Source organism: Mixophyes fleayi, chromosome 5 (assembly GCF_038048845.1).
Source record: "Mixophyes fleayi isolate aMixFle1 chromosome 5, aMixFle1.hap1, whole genome shotgun sequence".
NCBI lineage: Eukaryota > Metazoa > Chordata > Amphibia > Anura > Limnodynastidae > Mixophyes > Mixophyes fleayi.
Genome location: NC_134406.1, coordinates 38,523,982 through 38,540,669, shown reverse-complemented (window position 1 = coordinate 38,540,669; position 16,688 = coordinate 38,523,982). Strand labels below are relative to the sequence as shown.

At 41.4% G+C, this 16,688-nt stretch overlaps 1 protein-coding gene across 3 annotated transcripts in view; it reads left to right on the top strand.

Annotated features, from left to right (window-relative positions):
* The window catches only part of CUL2 (cullin 2), a 61,809-nt gene extending 49,857 nt beyond the window's left edge, over positions 1-11,952 (top strand). For all 3 annotated transcript variants that reach the window (XM_075212060.1, XM_075212059.1, XM_075212061.1), the window contains 2 exons: positions 649-765; positions 11,282-11,952. In XM_075212060.1, the coding sequence (XP_075068161.1) occupies positions 649-765; positions 11,282-11,413 (249 nt within the window). In that variant the 3' untranslated portion in view covers positions 11,414-11,952. The remainder of the gene's footprint in view (positions 1-648; positions 766-11,281) is intronic.
* Positions 11,953-16,688: the final 4,736 nt, after the last annotated feature.

Below are 16,688 nucleotides of genomic sequence, written 5' to 3'. Positions count from 1 at the left end.
TAGGGAACAGAACAGGTTGCAGAGAATCTTACACTGTCTCAGATCAGCAGAAATCTGCTAAATGTTTCTGGGCAGGTACGTAATGTATAGGCAGGGCTATGATTGTTTAGCCCTTGGAGAGACTTGTGAGTGTGTAGTACCAGGTGGGGCACTGGCAGTGTTGGGGGGCATCTTTATCCCTGCCTAGCCTCTGGCACAAGGATCACTCTTCAGTCATGTGATAATAACTCATTGTCACCAGGCTTTGTGTAGCATATTCATTCTGAATCCTCTTTATGGATGCACACCACACCAATCCGCAAGGTGAATGCAGACCTGTTGTGGGTGTATTGAACAAATGCATGTACAACTAGGAAACCTGAATGGATGCGGAACTGACGCATGTCCCTGTATCTAAGAGGTGTCTCGCATTAATCTGTACTTTGTCATTGGTTTGGGTTGTAGGCCCTGTCTGAGTGTATTAGTAATGACTGAGCTGGTGTGTTAGACGTGTGTATTGTTTGTAACTAGGCAAGCGTTTCCAGTAAAGCCATTGTCCACTTAATGTCATGTTTTTTTTACATCCATATAAGATTAAAATAAATCTTTGGAGCAATCTGTTAAAATAGAACTTTTTTTTTTTTGTTTTGTTTTTGTTTCTGTCCCCAGGAAGTGGAACAGACAAGAAGTGCTGTAGATGAAGACAGAAAAATGTACCTGCAAGCTGCTATAGTGCGCATCATGAAAGCACGCAAAGTGCTGCGGCATAATGCATTGATACAGGAGGTAAGCGTTCTCTTCTACACACTTCCATATGATAAAGTGCACCCGTCACCACTAATAAAAATGAAGACTAAGGCACAAAGAGCCTTTTATAATAGCATGGTGTATCCATAGCATCAGCTGGTATAACTGTTATTGTTTAGAATGATGAATTACTTCACATGTTTTCTGCATTAAAAACTTAAGTCTGCATCTACGTAGTGCCTCAGTGATGTCACAAGTTCCTACTGAATTCTTAGACTTGCATTCCCAATAATACCGGTTAAATCCGCAAAATGTTTGGTGGGGGACATTAGCCGTGAAGTGTTCATGAGACGCTTCGCAGCAGAGATTTCTGTATAATCTCCGCTCATTTTTCGCCAGGAAAAATGAGCAGAGATTTTTACCGTATTTGCCGGGGATGTCCACACAGGACGTTGTCGGCAAAAAAATTCCCCCTCTAGGAATGAACCTTTAAAAACCATAAAGTGAATTATATAATCTTGTGCGTAATGTTCTGGTTTCATTATTGCTCATCAGCATAGGTCTTGCAGTCCTTCATCTAATTATATTGGATCACTCGCTGACCCGGTATATGTGTGTTAATGATAATGACAAACCAGCTACATCTAAGAGGACATGAAGGAGAAAGGATCAGTATTCCTGAAGTCCAATGATCAGTTGTGTAAGTGTCTGTGTAACAGACATGTATGTAAAACAGCAGCTGTGTCATATTGTAAACATTGCACTTTTATCCCTTGTACCATTATACAACGTTTGTTATAACTTCTCTCCTAGTATCCCTTCTTTGGGCCAGACCATTATAAAGCAGAGGGAGAGTTCTGGTTAAAGTGCTGCAGGACTCTAGAAACAGAGAAGCTATTAATGGGGCTGGAGGAGTGGGAGCAATAACCCACCCCTCTATTCTATTACAGTGATGGCAGGGCCGGATTGACCTGCTCCATCTATACATAACCTGGGGATCTCCAGTATTCCAGCGCTGGAGCAGGAGATCCTTGCCTTGGTTACAGACCATTGGTTTCAGTCAGTTGGCAGTAGAGGTCCTGAAAGAGGAACCCCTCCAAAGTGCGTTTGAACAGAGAAGAGCTGGGGGAAGGGGGCTGCTCCCAAATTAGATGACTGTTTTAAGTTGAATCCAGTCTCGCATGTAAAATTGTTGCAGATAAAACTGGTCATTGCCTGTAAACAGTATAGGAATGAACATAACCCTGTTTTCTACTTGATGACATAACTTGCTCATTATAAGACAAGCCCTGCACTGTTCCTGCTTCTATGTGATAGAAGAGGAGGCTGTCTTTAATCAGATGTATAATTAAATGTCATACTTGGTTGTCCTATTAGGTGTAAGTCGTCAGACTCCTGTCCTGTGACACTACTTAGGACATATTACTGCTACATCAAACAGAACACACAAATCTAGGAATAAGTTTGGCTTGTGTTATCCCTTCACATGAAATACTTTATAGTTCATCTTCTAACTGCACCTATCAACATGTCTAATCATTTCTATCAATTTAGGACAGTCTGATAGCAGTGTGGTTGTTGTAGTACCACCCGCAGTGATATCAGGCTTGGGGCAGCGTGTGGGCAGCATTATATGTAGAGCGATAGATGTGACGCACATCTAGCTGGTGGAGGTATTGATAAGAGTGAGAGAAGCCAGGCTTCTAGGTTTAGGATAGTCTGATAGCAGTGTGGTTGTTGTAGTACCACCCGCAGTGATATCAGGCTTGGGGCAGCGTGTGGGCAGCATTATGTGTAGAGCGATAGATGTGACGCACATCTAGCTGGTGGAGGTATTGATAAGAGCAAGAGAAGCCAGGCTTCTAGGTTTAGGATAGTCTGATAGCAGTGTGGTTGTTGTAGTACCACCCGCAGTGATATCAGGCTTGGGGCAGCGTGTGGGCAGAATTATATGTAGAGCGATAGATGTGATGCACATCTAGCTGGTGGAGGTATTGATAAGAGCAAGAGAAGCCAGGCTTCTAGGTTTAGGATAGTCTGATAGCAGTGTGGTTGTTGTAGTACCACCCGCAGTGATATCAGGCTTGGGGCAGCGTGTGGGCAGCATTATATGTAGAGCGATCGATGTGACGCACATCTAGCTGGTGGAGGTATTGATAAGAGCAATAGATGCCAGGCTTCTAGGTTTAGGATAGTCTGATAGCAGTGTGGTTGTTGTAGTACCACCCGCAGTGATATCAGGCTGTGGGCAGCATTATGCGGAGAGCGATAGATGTGACGCACATCTAGCTGGTGGAGGTATTGATAAGAGCGAGAGAAGCCAGGCTTCTAGGTTTAGGATAGTCTGATAGCAGTGTGGTTGTTGTAGTACCACCCGCAGTGATATCAGGCTGTGGGCAGCATTATATGTAGAGCGATAGATGTGATGCACATCTAGCTGGTGGAGGTATTGATAAGAGCGAGAGAAGCCAGGCTTCTAGGTTTAGGATAGTCTGATAGCAGTGTGGTTGTTGTAGTACCACCCGCAGTGATATCAGGCTTGGGGCAGCGTGTGGGCAGCATTAATGCGGAGAGCGATAGATGTGACGCACATCTAGCTGGTGGAGGTATTGATAAGAGCGAGAGAAGCCAGACTTTTAGGTTTAGGATTGAGTGTGAAAATGAGGCACTGTAGCTAAAGAATAACCTATTAAAAGGCAAAGTTGTGAACATATCCTGAGTATAATGATACTTTTTGGTAAATACGCTAACGCCTAATACGGTATAAAATAGACCTGTGTGAATTATCTGGAAATGTCTTTATCTCATGTTTTTAGAGGTTTTTTCCACTGGGCAAAAATTTCTTTGATGTTGGTGAAAACTGAACCGCTGTGATAGCGTAACACACACAGCATAAAGGATTGTGAAAGAGGGTAATGACCTGATGTGCATACACAGACCATTTATTAGCTTGTCCACATCATGTTCTCATGGCTGTTTTATTCTCATTATTACATTAACTTTTCACCTGTCAGCTGCTTCAAAGTCCATTGATTCAAGTGATCAATACTATGACTGGTCAGCAAAACCGATTCTCATAGACCTCATAATATCACCTGTCATTTTATTTGTAGATCTTTATTGATGTAAACAGTTTTCATGTTGCGGCTGGCATGTGATTAGTTTTGAATGAAATATCTCTTTAATTAGACTCAGTATTAGGGCTCATACACAAAGGCTGAGTTAGTTAGAGAGCTGCACGTGACAGAGGCCGTGTTATATGTAAGGAGGGGAGCGCAGACACCTGGGGAGTCACAGGCTGAGGGTTAGTTAGAGAGCTGCATGTGACAGAGGCAGTGTTATATGTAAGGAGGGGAGCGCAGACACCTGGGGAGTCACAGGCTGAGGGTTAGTTAGAGAGCTGCATGTGACAGAGGCAGTGTTATATGTAAGGAGGGGAGCGCAGACACCTGGGGAGTCACAGGCTGAGGGTTAGTTAGAGAGCTGCATGTGACAGAGGCAGTGTTATATGTAAGGAGCGGAGCGCAGACACCCCGGGAGTCACAGGCTGAGAGAGAGCTGCATGTGACAGAGGCCGTGTTATATGTAAGGAGGGGAACGCAGACACCCCGGGAGTCACAGGCTGAGGGTTAGTTAGAGAGCTGCATGTGACAGAGGCAGTGTTATATGTAAGGAGGGGAACGCAGACACCCCGGGAGTCACAGGCTGAGCGTTAGTTAGAGAGCTGCTGGACCATGGACGATGGCACACAGTAATGTTGTCAGGCTCCTGTCACTGATACAGGAAGATTGTGGGGTCACACACACTTCATCTGCATCAAACTTGTTTATCTGACTCTCTTTCGAAAATGTTCCCTCCCCCAATGATTGTTTGTGACAGTTTTCTACTGCAAAATCTGATACTAGAAGACACTGTTACCAGAAGCAGTATTTTAACTTGGCCATTACTCAGTATGACCTTTATTCTGTGCTGCGTACTCATCATTGTCATCATCAGCTATTTATATAGCACCACTAATTCCGTAGCGCTGTACAGAGAACTCACACATATCGGTCCCTGTCCCAATAGAGCTTACAGTCTACATTCCCTAACATACATACACACACACACACACACACACACACACACACACACACACACACAAGCTAGGGTCAATTTGATAGCAGCCAATTAACCCAATAGCCTAGAGCAGCAACAAAGAGCACCCTGGTAGGAGGCAGCCATTTTGTGGTTCTTAGGGAATTATTACACTGCATTCTCATGATTATTGGTTCCGCCCACAATATGGCTGCCCCCTCGTATCTGTGTGGGCTGCAGTCACACTATATTTAAGCAGTGCATGATTTCCAGCACTCCTGGCAGAGTAACAGGTGAAACAAGAAGTACCTACTGCATGTGGATGTCTTACACTGAGTCTGGCACTATTTACAGCCGGCCGTACAAGGGGCGATTCTGCCGCATGACCTGAGCACTGAGCAACAGGGATACTGTCCAAGTGGGGAAATTGTTGTATGCGACCTCTCTCCTTTCAGATCTCTTACTTGCTGCTGGGGCTTGATAGTGTGATTGGAAGATGACCACACACAGGCTGATAGTGGTCACTAATAATCACTTAGCCTCTTGCGTCAGGTTATTGTTTGGTCATCGCATTCAGTTTTGGAATTTTATCATCACCATTTATTTATATAGCGCCACTATTTCCGCAGCGCTGTACAGAGAACCCATTCACATCAGTCCCTGCCCCATTGGGGCTTACAGTCTAAATTCCCTAACATACATACACACACACACACACAGAGAGACTAGGGGTCAATTTTGATAGCAGTCAGTTAACCTACCAGTATGTTTTTATGTTTTTAGAGTGTGGGAGGAAACCGGAGCACCCGGAGGAAACCCACGCAAACACGGGGAGAACATACAAACTCCACACAGATAAGGTCATGGTCGGGAATTGAACTTATGACCCCAGCGCTGTGAGGCAGAAGTGCTAACCATTTAGCCACCGTGTTGCCCCAATTTGCGCTGCAATATCTGTCCAATATTGATGCCGGTATCTCATTGTGTTTGTGTGTGGCCTAATATGCCTGTATTTATGAGGGTTAAAGAGGCGTTGGTATAGGAAAGTAGTAAATATGATGTCCCCTTGTCTCCTAATTGTACCGCCATGCCTCAGTGCATTGGATGACAATGGTGTCATTTCTGTACCAATGACCGTGAAAGCCTCATGCATTCTATTAGTTGTGTGCACAATAAATTGAAATGTGATCTGAATATAATGGAGGCAGGTGTTGATTTCATAGCTGCCCATTCTGTGTGTGCTGCAGCATTGTGATTACATGAAAACACTCAGAGCTGGATGTATTCATGTGCAATGTAAACATGGAGGAAACAGGTGCTGAACAAGTGTCGTCAAATTGAGGTCTTTTCCCTCTAGGCTGCATTTACAGAGGGAACATACCTGTGGGGCCAGGAATTGCAGATTTGTGGATGTCAACAACATATTCAGCACTTATGCTTATATGACCCTTTCAACAAAAACAAACACTGTAAATATCAGGAAATACCATCTTTGCTTACCTATACTAACATCAGTTATCAAATAGGAGACCACTTAGACTGGGTACACACTGCGGAAAATTTCTCTCAATGAGATATCATTAACAATTTTACCAATGACTGAAAGTCCCGATCAGTCTGCCGATTCTTGTGTATACACTTACACGATTTTACACTATTTACCTTCATCTGTTGTAACCATCAGCTGAATAGACCATGACTCTGTAAACCCTATGAAGGTCCTGAACGTGAGTGCATACACACTGCAGAGTTGTAACAACATTGATCCATCGTTGAACAAGATTTTTAGTCCGTTTTTATAAAATCAAATGCAACGATACAATGAGCTTTGGAACGATAATCATCATTGGAGCGCACACATCGGGACAAACGGTTGTTTATCGTGTAGTGTGCACTCAGTCTTATTTTCCAGTTGATGGTACTGCCAGGCAGCACTAGATTATTTTGTATTCAGAGAAGTGGACTCTATGGTACTACATTACCTGATAACACAGACGCTTCAAACATCTCTTTGTAATAAGTTGTATATGTGTGTGTGTAGTGTAAGTATTTTCACATTTCCTACAGTTATTTTATAGCCCTGCAAGTCTGTACGTTTAATCAATAAACCTGCAATTATGTTCCATTTATTTCTGATGATAGAACCTCTGTAAGCACCTAGGACTGAACTATGTAGTAAGTATTCTGACAATACTTCTCCATTTAGTGAGACTAGTTCTTACTTATTTTGTCATGCTGCTGGAATATTATTATATTAGAGAGGAGGCGAGGTCAGAGCTAGGTTTACGAGGGGCAAGGGGGAAGAGTATGTTAAAGATGAGGGTTGTGATAAGGGCTGGTAGTGTTCAGGGCTTTGTAGGGGAGGGTGAGTAGTTTGAATTGGATTCTGTAGGATATGGAGAACTGGTTTAGAGATTTGCAGAGTGGTGTAGCGGATGTGGAGAGATGAGAAAACAAGACCAGTCTTTATGGTATTTAGGAAGGATTGAAATGGGGATAGATGTGTGATGGGAAAGTTAAATAGGAGGAGTTTGCAGTAGCAGAGGCGGGAGATGGTGAGGGTTTGGATAAGAGTTTTGTTTGCATCTTGTGGATATCAATATTTAAAAGTTGTGGATGGCTTTCAAGGGTTTACTAGTATTCTACACAGTTTCTGAACCTTCCTATATCTCTGTATAATTGAGACTATGATGCAAAATTGACCATAATGTAAGACCATCTTTATAATTTGTACATAAATGGTGGTAAACGCATGCAATAGACTACATCAGACATGGAGGTAAAGGTTATTGTAAAGATAAGTATAAATGCAAAAGCAAGTAGAATCTATTTAAAGACTTTAGTACATTAAACCCTAGAATAGTTGGCCAAGTAAGTGTTTTTATATACCCTGAAGTCCAGATAACATTTTAGCTGTGTGAGCACAGTGTTTACTGTAGTGCTTAGTGTTACATTGCATTTACAGTGTTCTAGGAAAGTTGTTCACAAAGGGTGGATGTGATATTTATACAGCCGAAAACCTGTGACACCCATTTGAGTTTGTTTTGTGCTCCAAGTAAGACCGTTCTTGGGAACCTATTCCAACATATTTAGGATACAGGGAAGCCTTCGTTACGTACGTGCAATTGTGTTTTATATATCCTGGGCTGCTACACCTGGATGCAGCACGACTCCTTATTGGCTGAGAGATAACACTGTTTCCATAAGTAATCGCCCATATATCTGTCACACTGCATGTCGTTCTGATCTGTTCCAATCCAATACCCTTAAACAAAGCATCGCCCTCATCAAATATTCACTGTATTTCCATAGCCCATATTCATAGACAATCCATCCAGCCCCATCTGCCATATGTTGTCATTGGGCTTTACTGTTATTTATGCATAAAATGTTTTTCTAGAAGAATACATTGGCATTGGTAGATTCATATGTGCCCTAGATACTCAGATGTTCTGTTTGCATAAAATATTTAGAGATGCACATAGTATGGCCGGTCATTGTGTATGTACATGTAGTGCACAGTGATGGAGCTTCGCTGTATGTAGCTTTGTACCCCAGCTGCAGACATTAACCCTCCTGGACAGTGAGCATTTGTGGTGCTTGTCCTATATACTGTACACGGTGCTGCATTACACGGTACCACAACCCTGTGAGGCTGACTGTACGGAAGAGGAGCTAGGAAATGTGTGTACATAGGTTGGTACTGGGCTTCTAACGTAACTTGTATATTGCAAACCTATTCATCGGGACAATTGTTTGGGGAGGGTATCGCCCCCATTAATAAGTTTGCCTTAGTAAATAAGGCCTTTCTGCAGAACAACATTATTTTGTTCTATTGCGATTTACGAATTTGTTAATGTTCAGCAGATAACTTCTGAGACACAGGCGAGTGGTAACTTTGCTCCCAGAAATTATGTAAAACATTTGCCCGATTCTTTGGAGAATCAACACTGTAGACGTTATCCAGATAATAATGCCCATATAATGACCATCTTGTCTGTTAAACCATAGTCACACTAACTAGGATACTTGCCCTGTTCCCCTATGCTGTGGCTATGTACATACAGGTGTCACAATGCATTTGATGAAAGCATAGTAAGTGCAGAAATAATTGCTGCATGTATTTTGCGTGGTTATGTATATTCATTGTGCGTTTCGGCGGCATGTTAACACAAGTGGAGCGTATGAAATGTGTTTAGTTATGTGGTGTTAAGCTTTTGCCTTAGGTCAGAGCACCATTTCGTTACTATATATGTCTTTTGCTCGTCCATGTCTCATTAGTTCTAAAGTGGACAGGATAGAACAAGTGGTAGCCAATCGGAATACTCACAGCAGCACAGTGCTTGTCAGGAGATGCTGATTCTCCACTTGTGTTAATGTATGAGGACTGTGTATGGCAGCGAGGACAGTGAGGGTTATTTCCCAACAGGCACAAATCTGAGGCCAACTTTTATCTGTGTAGAGTAAATTATGCAGCCCACACATGCTGCCATAATGCAGCTGACATTAGGCACGTTTGATTCCATATTATTGCAGCATGTGATAACAGACACATTATACAGATAATTATGTGGTATGTTGGTAAACGAGATCAGAAGATTACAACTATCGTCCAAATGTATGCAGACATCTTCCATCTGCATTAACGGACCTAAGTGATGTCAGAAGTAGCCCAACACGATTGGCTGAATGGCCGGTCTCGTCCAAGTTGGCCGCCAACATGTGTAGACATACACATACAATTTGTTGGACTTTCAAGATTGTTTTTCCCATAATGCTGCTCTTTTACTTTCTACAGACCGTTAAGGAAAATTTCAATTGGAAAGAGACGTACCGTATATACTCGTGTATAAGCCGAGTTTTTCAGCACATTTTTGTATGCTGAAAAAGGCCACTCGGCTTATACACGAGTGAACTTACCTGGTCTCCTGTCCCTGAGCTGTTAACTTCCGCAGTGGAACGCATGTGCGTTCCACTGACAGGAAGTTGTGTATTTGGAATGCAAAATGCCGAACTTCCTGTCAGCATGCGTTCTACTGCGGGGGTAAGTAAAAGACTGAATCTTCTACGTTTGTGTGCCTGATAAAAGCGGTTTGACATTGGATTTAATCACAACGCTGGCAGAGAAGTGAAGGACCCAAGGACTGCATCAGTAGACAGCACTCCGGGACTGGTGACTATAAGTTCGCCCTGTGATAAGGTTGTGATTATTTGGTACTTGTTAATTTAAAGCTTTGTAATCCTATCAGTGCCGAGTGTGTTTCACAATAGAGCACAGTTGCTTTTGTCAAGATATTTTCCTAGGTGATTTTGTCAGGCTGATAGATAAGGCTGCCTCTGGGCAGTAAAAGAGTTAAGCATAAACCCGTTATGTTCATGTCACTTTGTGAAGCCCAACCCATCTCATTGTCTCTCATCTTGCCTCTGGCATCTATGTGAGCTAGGAAAAGTAGGCAATTATACACAAATGTTATTACACTAAACAAATATATATTCATAGATTTAACCTATCAGTTTTATTTAGGTTTTTGTGGTTAAATTAGCGCTGTTTTGCCCTCTTTTTTTCTTTGCCTAGTTGGAGTTGCCAGGTCATTTCCAAATGATCTTATCTTGTTTTTTGTGTTTCCATGTGCATAGAATCCCTATAGAAATGTTTGAGTTATCAAATCGTTTGTTAAGACTGTGAATATCCTGATTGTTTAGAACTCTGACTGAAATGACAGTAATTAAACAGAAGTGAGCTTTTAAAAAAAAAAAAAAAAAAATTACCAGTAGCTACTGCATTTCCCACCCTAGGCTTATACTCGAGTCAATAAGTTTTCCCAGTTTTTTCTGGTAAAATTAGGTGCCTCGGCTTATATTCGGGTCGACTTATACTCGAGTATATACGGTATTTTTCTATAAAGTACATAAGAAAGCGCATCAATACCACTTATGTGGTATGTGTGCATTGTGCTGTTGGGATTATTCATCTATATTTCCTGTATTTTGAAAGGCGCAGAACACATTAAGTGGTCTTGTGCATGAACGCTATGACTCAATTCACTTATATGAATCTGGCCGCTGTGAATAGGCATGTTACATGTACATGTTAAATTCCAACACCATGAAATACAAATGTTACTTTTATGCACAAGTCATTGTGGAAAGAGAAGCATGACACAGCCTACAAAGATCCCTGTCTGATTTACATGCTTTGCCCGCTGTGAACACACCATGGGTACATACATGTGTGAACAGACCCATGTCAGTGCTAAATCTCTGCCTAAAAAAAATGCCCATAGGATGTTAACAAAATTGTTTTTTTCTTCAGTGTCCATGTAAGCCCTGACAACAAGATTGTCTAGATGTTGTATACGTTCTACAAATGTCTAACACAACCTGTTACACACCAACGTTCTCCTCTCTGAAGTTGTCCTTTCTTCTCCCTGTGATGTTACATTGAATGTGACCATATGTGTTTGCTCCCCCCCTGCAGGTGATCAGCCAGTCCAGAGCTCGATTTAACCCGAGCATCAGCATGATCAAGAAGTGCATTGAGGTTCTCATAGACAAGCAGTACATCGAGCGCAGCCAGGCCTCAGCAGATGAATACAGTTACGTAGCATGATGCTGTCCTACCATGGACGTGTGTAAGAGGAAGTCATCGCCGGCACTGTTTGGTGTGTTCCTGTTGGAAGAAGCAGGTCTTTGCCTCCATATTCGGTCACACGGCAGTCCCTGTTTTTCTGCTGTTTACAACATCACCAGTGCCACGTCATAAGCGTCAAGAGAAAATGCCTATAAATATTTCAAGCTCATGCCATTGTAACATTTCTTACAACTCTACTAAAAGGAATGAGTGAAGTATTTCTGGAATGTGGACATTATTTTTTTTCGTTTTTTTTATTTTATTTTATTTTTTGGTTGGGTAACTTCTTCTTTTTTTTTTTTTCCTCCCCTTCCTCATCACGTTTGCAGTTGATGTGGTTTTTTTTTTTTTTGTTTTTTTTTTTAATATATCTTAAAGGACCTAAAGTCAAAACTAAATATTGTAATATTAAAAAAAAAAAAAAAACACCTAATAATTGTATCTACTTTAAAATGTACAAAATGACAAACATGATATTGCTGCTTGTCAGATTAAAAAATAAAGAAATGTACGAAGAACGTATGAAGATAATTCTCGGAGGGCACCAGAGATGATCTTGGAGTCACAGGAGAGTAAACACCTTGGCCTCCGTTTCAGAGTTTCTAGTTTTAATGGTGAAAAAACACAAATGCTTATTTTTTGCGCATGTGATTCATTTTATTCCACCTACAGCCAATGCAGCGTGAAGGGCTGGTTTAAAGAAAAAAAAGAATTGTTAGCAAACACTGAACTTCCTAAACATTTGATGGGCCATGAACGTTGCTTGTTGCGTTCATGGTTCCTCAAGCTGTTGGGAAATTGTCAGTGTGTGCTGATAATCCCATCGTCATAGAGATCAATGATCTTTGTTTTTCCAGCCGTTCCAGCTGCAGTAACTACGGATTAAATTTAATGCACCTTGTGCCTGTGGGTTTTACCCATCCTGAAGGTTTAGTCCACCTTGTGGAACAGCTGATTTCAAGCAGATGACTTTGGTTGGGGCTCTATGTATAAAAATATGTATGTATAATGAATATATTATATATGTCCTTCCCCTCTGAAGATCAGTCATTTAGTTGCTGGTGACTTTAGATACACTCTGCTAGAAAGTGAGGCTAACACACTGCGGGGCATATTCAATTCGGATCCGATCCGCGGAAAATGCGCAGTACTGCCGGTAATACGGTACCGCAATAACGGGGATTTTCGTACGCAGCCCTATGGGCTGCGAACGAAAATCCACGTTATTGCGGTACCGCGGATTAGGTTCGTGGCCGTTCCGGCGCGATCCCGCGGATCGGAATGGAATATGCCCCTGCAACCATTACTGGAGATTTGTATTTACAAAGATTATGACCTTGTTGGCCTAGTAAGTGTATTTATGGTTCTACCTTGGAGAGAGTGAGTCACAAGGAAAGTATTTTCTAAAAATAGTTTCCAAATAATTATTGGACATGTTAACACACCTGATCATGTTAAAGCGGACATTGGTTTTTGTGGTTTAGATCAGTGTTTCTAAATCCCAGTCCTCAGGACCACCAACAGTGCAGGTTTTCCAGGTGACCAGGGATATAATTATACCACCTGTGGATCTGTTACATTGTATCAGTCAGTAATGAATACACCTGTGCACAGTTAGGAGTCCTAAGGACCAGGTCTAGGTGATGGATGGACAACCTGTCCGCTGTTGTGGACCTGAAAGTCACAACATGACCTTACAGCCATGTGGACTAATAACTTCTGTGGAGTACAAAGGTCTGTCCTAGGCCACCTCCTTTTTGTTTGTGATTCTGTAATGGGAAATGGAAGCAGCGTTTCATTGTTTGCTGATTGCACACTCAACTCTTTGTTCCCTTTCTGCAAATAAAACTGTGTAAATAATGTTTAGGCGGCTTTGTGGCAGGTGAAGTTAATTGCAGGCAAATCAAGGTATGCATTGGGAGTGCAGAGCTTAAAGGTTTGTTAAATGATGCCGTACACAGTAAATCTAAGGAGAAGGCCCTAGGAATAATAATAGACCTTAATTTGTCAAATAAGCTTTGGTAAGCAACTTCAGCCAAAGCCAGCAATATTAGGTCATGTATTTCGCGGTATAGAACTACATGGTGAGTATTACAACGTCTCTAGAGGTGGTTGTTGGTACAGTTTCATTCTCTACTTTACAAACACAACTGGAAAAATTTCAGTGACCAGAAACCAAATCGGTTAATGGTTTGTAAAGCTCCTGAGAGTTGTCATAACACCAGATGACATCAGTGGTGATTTGAAAACAAATGCGTCAAACTTGAGATATCTAAAGGGTTCTTGACGGTGAAAGTAGTGACTTTTTTTTTTTTACCAAACAACAACTGACGAACAATGAGAATTACAGCAGTTTTCTGACCAGCTACAGTATGGGAAAGTTACCGTTTTAGGAGGGGATTTAGCAAATATCCATGTGATGAGTTTATTATTACACTTGCTCAGGGCTGCAGGAGTCAGAACTTTGTGTTTTCAAATAATATCCAGGTGTTTTATGTCCGACTTGGTGCTACTTGCAGAGCTACTGACTTCATGTGTGTTCTAATGAAGTACTTGTTATCCTGATGAGCCTGATCCCTGGCTGTGTGTGTTATTCTTCAAGTACTGCGGGAGATGGATCTCTTCACAGCTGGGCAGATGCAGAGAGCAAGGCCTTTTCTATTTTTAAAGGACCGCCAAACGTAAAGTGCAAGGTGGCTTTATAAAGTGCTATTTCTAATATTCACAGAGAACCTGTATATCTGTAAAAGTTTCATGTATTGAGAACTAGAAGGTATTTGAGATTCACTTTTTTTTTTTTTTTTTTATATCTGTGATTGATGTAGGGGCTTCCTCTTAGTAATTCCATTAAAGAACATTGCCTCTCTCCAGCCTAAAACAGCTGATCACAGAGAACAATAGCACATACTTGTCTGCATAAAAAATGTGAGTACAATGTGAAATAGTGCCCTCTTTCTGAAGACAATTTAAGTTAGGATTAGCGGTCTTTTAAAATAAATACAAATTTATACACACTAGTACACAGATATATTTTTCTTATTTGAGAATAAGATTTCTCTCAGTGATTCCATTGGTTACAGTGATTGGCCACTGCCAGTTTGTTGGTCAAATGTAAAACAAAAGTCCAATTGCAGTGTGGCCACATAGTCATGTAAAACTGCACCTATAATAACTGCATGGATACAGCAATAACTTTTATTGAAACAAAACACTCAAACACGGGGTGGCTTGGTGAGCAAGTTCACCTCTACAAAACCTGATTCTTAAAATAAATGTATAAGATTATGGATTACAATGGATTGTTTTAGGGGGGTTTTTTATTCTCCGGAAAGGCAAACGATGTGTAGTTCTTTAAGTATGGGATTACTGTCTAAGAAGCAACGATACAGATAAAGGAATTCACAATACAAATTGCACTTACACAGAGGTCATCTCATACCAAACAAAAAGGATGTGTCTGATGTTATGGACTGTGCCCCTTGCTGCAACCTCCCTTCAGGTGATTGACTTCACTCACACAGGATAGCCTCGGCATGGATCGGAGTTGAAGAACTTTGCTATGAAGTGATGCAGAAAACACAGTGGTCATGATGGATTCCTGTAACCTGCGTCTCAGGAGCAGCCTGTGTTTTGTTAAGTTGCATCTGTGGTCTTTTTCATAGAAATCTGAGCACACGCCCTTCCCGCAGGAGCACAGAGTCCTGGCCTTTTGGGTTTCTAACTCTGATGTAATTGCTGGCAGGCTCACTCAGCAAGCATGTATCTCTCAGAAACAGCACAGACCTGTGAGACCAGGGGAGATGAGGGCTCGTACACTTCCAGTATTCTACCCCAGCTAAACTTATCCTTACAAGTCTCTTCTAATCTCTCTAAGCTGTTTGCACGCCCCCTGTGCATTGTGGCCAGTGCTCCATTACATTACTTATTTTTAGGATAATGTTTGGCAAATTTCTTTCTGTATTCTTTCATCCAAGGCTGGTGTTCTAAGAGAGCTTTACGATGCAGTGTGAGGTCAGTATTGTTTTAATCACAATAGCATTAATTGTGACCTACGTGCACCCTTCAATGGAGTGTTAACTGGGACCGTCTCTTGCACCAAGTCTGAGCTTTTGGGACCCACTTTAGGCTTCACCCATCCCAAGCGTAGCGGTTCTGGGTGAACATTAAACATGCAGGCACACTATCTGAATAAGAGAATATTTTGGTTTATTTAAGAACCATTCAGCAGCAGGGCTTTAACTCTTAAGAACATTTTAGTATTTACATAAAACATTTGCAATTTGACAAGAATTGGGAAATCATAGCGTAGTAACGATATATTATGAGCCAATCCCAAGAGATCTAGGGCCTGATTCATTAAGGATCTTAACTTGAGAAACTTCTTTTTTTTTAGTCTCCTGGACAAAACCATGTTACAAAGCAAGGGGTGCAAATTAGTGTTTTGTTTTGCACATAAGTTAAATATTGACTGTTTTTTCATGTAGCACACAAATACTTGATAGCTTATTTGTACACTGAAATTTAAAGTTGATATTTGTGTGCTACATGAAAAAACAGTCAGTATTTAACCTATGTGCAAAACAGAATACTAATTTGCACCCCTTGCTTTGTAACATGGTTTTGTCCAGGAGACTAAAAAAAAAGAAGTTTCTCAAGTTAAGATCCTTAATGAATCAGGCCCCTGGTTCCTGGGCAGGCTGTGGTAGATGATGGGCTGCTTGGCTCGGACTGCTGGCATCTTACCCACACTGAAGCACCTTACACTGTCCCAATCTCCACTGAGTCACACACTTTCATGATGTTTCAGCTGCGCCCTCGTCCAATTAGACTCATCAACATCGTTTACTTATATGAAGTCACAGATTCGGTAGCGTCTGATGTTATCATACTGTATACATAATTACAGAAATGAGGGTACAGTTAAGTAGAATAAGTGACTGAGTACAAATAACAATAAATAGCAAAGCATAAAAAAAAAAATAATAATCGGCATAAGATGTGATTGGGAAAATAAGGATAATGGAGAGTGGACAGACATGATCCATAGGCTCCTGACCGTGAGAGCTTACATTCTAGAGGGAGGGGGTAGTGGGAGGCAACAGGACCAACGGGAACAATAAGCTTAGCAGAGGAGGTGGAGACTAAACAATAAATATAAGCTTTAACATGAGCAGGGCCCACACTACCCTTTGTTTTCATGTCTGCATTTATTTTGTTTTCTTTGCATGTCCCTGTTTTATGTATGTATAGTTTT